At 37.3% G+C, this 6613-nt stretch overlaps 1 protein-coding gene across 1 annotated transcript; it reads left to right on the top strand.

Annotated features, from left to right (window-relative positions):
* The first annotated feature begins 923 nt into the window (after positions 1–923).
* LOC107133572 (olfactory receptor 18-like) lies at positions 924–6263 on the top strand. The gene is made up of 2 exons (XM_015475881.1): positions 924–985; positions 5321–6263. Exons 1-2 carry the CDS (start codon positions 924–926, stop codon positions 6261–6263), a joined length of 1005 nt encoding a protein of 334 aa, XP_015331367.1.
* Positions 6264–6613: the final 350 nt, after the last annotated feature.

The following is a 6613-nucleotide window of genomic DNA, read 5'->3' as shown; positions in this document are numbered from 1 at the left end:
CTTAAAGCATTTAGTATAGAGAAATGTACTTTAAAGACAGAGTTAAATCTACATATTGATGTAAACCAGCACATCTCAGGGTAAGAGGCATTTGTTGTGGGTTTGGAGGAATGAGGGGCTTTTAAATGGATATAGTTTCAGTCTGGGAAATTATCCTGGAGATGGATGGTGGTGATGGTTGTAGGACCACATGAACGTAGTTAATGCCACTGAACTATGTACTTGACAATAATATATATATATAAATTTTGCAAGAAAAATAGGAATAAAAATCAAATGAATATCAAAAGAAATGAAAGTCAGAAATTATGCACACATTTCCTCTTCAGTAGAGGATGAGTGAAAAACATCTGTGTCTTCTTTTCCTCTTCCTCCATTCATATTGTGAAGTCCTTAGAGTTTGTGATAACATGGATTAGGTTGGCTAATTATGAGCTCTGTGCACAATAATGTGAAGGTAGTTAATGTCATCAAAGCATGCACTGGATATGGTTAAACTGGTAGGTGTGTTGTTCTGTATGTTTTACCTAAATAAAAAATGAACATAGAAAAGTAGATAATTTAAAAAAAAATAGACATGAACATTGTATGACCTACAAGTATCTCCTAAGTAAAGGGAGGCTCCAAAATGTCTGTGGATATTCATTTTCACTTCTTCCTTCTCTGTGAATGTTAGGCAGTTCTTAGAGATTGGGAGGCCATGGACCAATTTGGCTAATGATGAGCTCTGTATATTGAGCTTCCAAGGTCAAACAGGAGTCAATAAATAGCTTGAGCCTGCAGCCCTTGGATTTGATGGTTCTGGTTCAGGGAGCTCCATGATTCTTTCTCCTTGTATGACTGCCTGCACCAGGAAGCTCCTGCAGCACACTGTGTCCATGGAAATCCTGAGGACAGAGCCCTGACTTTCCCTGGGCAGCAGAATGGAAGGCTCTTCAGATCAGCACTTTTCGGTCACTACCCACAAGAGAAGCAGCATGGCCCAGTAAGTGGAGAGAGAGCCCCTGGAAGAAGGACAGACCTTGGAACTATGAATCCCTCATTACAATGACAGAAATGACAGTTTGGTAGCAGATGGGAGGACAGTAATATGCCAAGTTTCAGCTGTGGGGACTGTGAAGGATTGCCTTTATAGTTATGGTGTGGGGATCAGAAATCTTATTCAAAACTTGCTTTGCACCCACACTGGTTCTACTTCCCATAGAAATCTCACCCACTATTCTAGAAAACCAGCCCTTCTATACTTTACCCCACAATACTCCAAAATGACTGTGGTAGTGATAAATGAAAACGGATGGCACTAGCCAGGGTGGGCACTGAGATTGTGCTCTTGTGGCATGTTTCATTACAGGGCATCCTTTCACTTGTCCACTTTACAGTTATTTTTTACAGAAAATGAAAGATTGTATTACATTTATATAAAATGTATTCATTTGTTAGGTAGAAAGGAATGAATCTGTGAAATGGGCTGCTTGATTACAGACATGGGCTTCAAAACTGGGAGAATCCTGGCAGGGTGTCCCCTTGGCAATCCCATCAGTCATTCATTTCACTTCCTGTAACTCTAGGAGGAGACCTCTTGTTCACTGTCCTCTTCCTTTTGGGAGTTTCTGGTGGATCTCAGGGAAGAGCAGTGGCCGGCATCCATTATATAAAGAATAGCTAGGCTCCCATGAAATGATTACAGCAGGTGCAGGAACACAGTACTTCAGCACAGATTGCTCTCTTGCCCCCTCTTACAGAGTTTCCAAATAGCTGACCACATTCTCCTTCAGGGTTGTTTGTCATTTTAAAATCATCCCTCCTTACTCTTGTGACATAGGTAAGTTGTGTCCTGAGACAAAGCATTGTCATCTGATAGAATTTTAGTTGATGTAACTATGTTGAGTATTGATTGAACAGAAAATAGGTGCTTTTTATAAAATTAATTCATGAGGAATGTATAAAAAAGGGAAAAATGAAATTTAGACATCAATATTTATAATGACAAATTGTAGTTATTCTTATTTATAATGATACTTTCATACCATTCAACTAACTTATCCTTTGACCTGAAGTTGTCATTTTTCAGTTTCATGATGTGGCATTTTATTTTTGTCCCTCTACAAGTATATGTTGTGTATCTGGAGGAAAAAAGACTCAATTCTGATTACTCAGGGCTATGCTTTGCCTGGTACAGAGGAGGCATCAAAAATCTGTTAGCCATTGAATTGTCCAATCCTTCATTCACAAAATATCTAAAGTTATTTTTTTACACTTATGGGGCTCTCCTGTCTGTACTTTTATACTTTTCAGGAAGGTCTCATAAAAGTAGAGAAAATTTAAAATAACATCTTGCTGTATCCATGTAATGGACATATGGATTATTTCTTTTCATGGAATATGATCTACCTCATCCAAATTTTAAAATGACTATGGCAGAAATTTTCATGAGTAGGAAACTGGGAAAAGAGAGTGAAGCTGAAGGGTTAGGGTTGCTTTGCTGTTTGGAGTGAGACACATTTCAGTTTCACAACCTTTCAAGTTGGCATTTCACAGTTGCATTCATCAATGATGTCAACTCTTCTATAATGGTGGGATTCTTAATTTATTAATAGAAACACAAGGACCAAGTGTTTTTTGAATTCCAGGCATCTGTTAGGTTCCACACCTGTCGCAGAAAAGGGTGTTGTTCTCCCTATTTCCATTTAAGCAGTATGAGTACAGAGAAGGGGAGAGATTTACACACATTCTGCAGACAGCAGCAGGACAATGGTAAGAGACTAAGAGTGTTGATTTCCTGACTTCCATCCCAGGGTACCATCTTCTACTGGAGAAAACAGAAAATGTTATTCCTATACAAGATAAAATTTCATTGGGAGATATCAAGGAGATAATATTACTATACAGACTGCAGGGCCATTTTGATGGTATATTTTAATACTAAGAAGATGCAAGTTTAATAACCTATTTTCTTATTGGAACACAAATGTAGGTGATTCATAGTAATAATATGGAACATGCATGATTGTGGAAGTCAAACAATAACCCTATCAACATACTATAGAGAAATTTTCACTTGTGTGAAATGGAGAGAGGCCCAAGAATTTTGAAAGAATTCTCATAATAATAGATATAAAATTAAATGATGTCCATCCTTCAGTACATCAGATGAAGACATTCAAGAAGATGTATGTACTTCACATAGGCTTACAACCACTTGTTGGTGTAAAGTAGCACATCTTGGAAACACTAGGCATTTTGTCACAAAGTACATAGATGACCTTTAGGTGAGTTCCAAAGATTCTTAGGAAAATTTATAAAGGATACATAAATCAACAATGACATGGACCACTGAAAGGAAATTATGCTCACCAAATTCATGAGAGTAGCTGTGTCTGGGGCACAGGTATGCAGGAGAATTGAATCCTGCAGAGACACCAATAACAAAAATACCATAGGCAGGAATTAAGGTTTCTATGAAATGTTAGTTCTGATGCCAAGATCATCAGATATTTATATTTTAATATATGTGGTGAATATTATTGACAATAAGAATAGTTAACATTCATGGATCCTATTTTAAGTGCCAAGAAGTATTCTAAGTATTTTTGATATAAGAAAATACCAGCAATATCTTCAACTGCAGATGCTGATAAACCTGAGATCAAATTATTGGAATATACATAGGTGAATATATTAATTACCAATACTAAGAATCACTAGTTACTTTATTTAGGATATTATTTTTAAAAGCTCTCTTACAACAACCATAGGAGGTAGGTAATTATTACCCCCATTTTGCAGATGATGATTCAGCCTGTTGTGATTTCTTTCCTCCTGTTCTCTTATCTTTTGCATTTTCCCATTTAAATCTTAGATCTGACAATGTAATGAACCCAAGTTTTCTTCATGTAGCTGAAGGAAGGGGATTGCAATTCATGCATCAGGAGAGATTGATGTGAAAGTCTGTTAAGTAGAATTAAGAAGGTGGGGATGCAATTGTGAGCTTTGGATCTTTCCTTGGTTCCTACTCTACGCATGTGAAAGATTACAATCAGAAAAATAATGAAGCAACACTAGCAAGCTGGATGGAGTAAAGAATCAAGAAAAAGAAAAAGGGCAGAGGGCTACTTTATATACCTTTATTATTTTTTTTTTACTGATACTGTTTGAAATTTTTACAGACAAACCTGTACAAAGTTAAACTTTATTTTTTTTAAATTGTAGAAGGACACAATATCTATCTATCTTTCTTTCTTTCTTCTTTATTTTTATGTGATGCTGAGGATCGAACCCAGTGCCTCACAAGTGTGAGGCAATGGCTCTACCATTAAGCTATAGCCCCAGCCCTGAAGTTAAACTCTTTGAAGACATTTATTATCAATTACTTTTTAAAAAAAATAATTGAGAGGTGATTTGTGTTCTAATGTCAAATTTGTTGTCAGTGACACCATTAATGATATACATTCAATCAAGTTGATTTATCAAAATTTAAGCCCAGCAAATACAAGGGTATTTGTTTTATATTACATGATTTTTAAAGGACAAAGTTAAATCCATGAAGGACAGAAGTGAGACGGTCAAAGAATAATGAAACTCATAAAAGATAAGGAGCCCACAATGTTTTCTGATTGTGAACCACTGACCTCAGTTTATTTATCAAATAATACAGTTCTTGCACAGTATTTTAAATCTTGTAAGTCAAAGGATTTTGTATTAAGGACTTCAGACAAAATGAGGCATACTATACTGTTTGTATTTTCTTTTTGGGGGAAAGTACCGGTAATTGAACTTAGGGACACTCAATTACTGAGCCACATCCTATTTTTTTTTTGAGACAGTCTCTCTGAATTGCTTAGGATCTCACTAAATTGCTGAGGCTGGCTTTGAACTCACAATTCTCCTGCCTCAGCCTCCTGAGCTGCTGGGATTACAGGCATGCACCATCACACTCAGTTTGCACTGCTTCTTAATATCCTTTTTGAGAATAATTTTTTTATGATAAAGAGGCTATTTACTATTTTTTTCTTAAGGGAGTTGGCTATATTTTATTGCGATCCTAGAATGTTCTCTTTAGTGCTTCTCATTTTCTAACAAGGTCAGTTGAATATTTTGAAAGTTGGTGTGGATTGAAATAGGTAAATAACACAGAAAGCAATAATTAAAAAGTCTACAAATATTGTATTTTTCACAACCAAGAAGTAGTGCTGATGGTCTGTGGACCTCAAATGTGACGACTTTAGATATGAATACTTGAATTTGAAGTATATAGAATGTAGGTGCCCATTTATGTATTTCATTTCTCCTATCCTTTCCATCCTTTCTTATTTTTCAAAAGGTGTCCTAGCAATATAGAGCCACAAAATCTAACACGTGTCTCGGAATTCCAACTCCTGAGCCTCTCAGAGGACCCAGACCTGCAGCCCATCCTCTTTGGACTGTTCCTTTCCATGTACCTGGTCACCATCCTGGGGAACCTGCTCATCATCCTGGCCATCAGCTCTGATTCCCACCTCCACACCCCCATGTACTTCTTCCTCTCCAACCTGTCCTTGGCTGACATTGGTTTCATCTCCACCACAGTCCAAAAGATGCTTGTGAACCTCCTAACTCACAACAGAACCATCTCCTATGTGGGTTGCCTGACACAGATGTCTGTTTTTATCATTTTTGGATGCATGGATGATCTGCTTCTGACTGTGATGGCCTATGACCACTTTGTGGCCATCTGCCACCCTTTGAACTACTCAGTTATTATGAACTCTCGCCTCTGTGGCTTCCTAGTTTTGCTATCTCTTTTAATTAGCCTTTTGGACTCCCAGATGCAAAACTTGAGTGTCTTAAACTTTTCCTACTTCAAGGATGTAGAAATTTCCAATTTCTTCTGTGACCCTTCTCAACTCCTTAATCTTACCTGTCCTGAAACTTCCTCTAGTACCATGGTCAAATGCTTTGTTTTTGCCATATTTGGTTTTATTCCCATCTCAGGGATCTTTTTCTCTTATTATAAAATTATTTTCTCTATTCTGAGGATCTCATCCTCCAGTGGGAAGTACAAAGCCTTCTCCACCTGTTGGTCTCACCTGACTGTTGTCTGTGTATTTTATGGAACTTCCCTTGGAGTGTACCTTGGCTCAGCAGTATCATATTCTCCCAGAAAGGGTGCAGTGGCCTCAGTGATGTACACAGTGGTCACACCCATGCTGAACCCCTTCATCTACGGCTTACGGAATAAGGACTTAAAATGCTCCCTGAGGAGGCTGTGCAATAGCTTGGTGTGATCACAGGATCTGTGGCATCTAACTGTAGTGCATGTTGAAAAATGCAGCAAAATTAAACACATAGTCTGATCAATCTTGTTTCCTTAGTAACCTAATTTGTGTAGTTTAATGCCTTTAATTTTTCATCTTGTTTCAGGGTGGCATAATGGTATCTGAGCATTGGGGAGGGAGATATGGGGGTGGTTAAAAGGGATACAAATATTCAGCTTGGGAACATGAAAAATTTCTGGAGATGGATGATGGTGATAATTGCAGAACAATGTGGAAGTAATTAATACCACTGAACTGTCAACTTGACAACAGTGAAAATGTAATTTTTTGAACTTTAAGCTGTATAGTAATAACAATGG

Source organism: Marmota marmota, unplaced genomic scaffold (assembly GCF_001458135.2).
Source record: "Marmota marmota marmota unplaced genomic scaffold, marMar, whole genome shotgun sequence".
In the NCBI taxonomy this organism is placed as follows: domain Eukaryota; kingdom Metazoa; phylum Chordata; class Mammalia; order Rodentia; family Sciuridae; genus Marmota; species Marmota marmota.
This window is presented reverse-complemented; position numbering and strand designations above follow the sequence as displayed.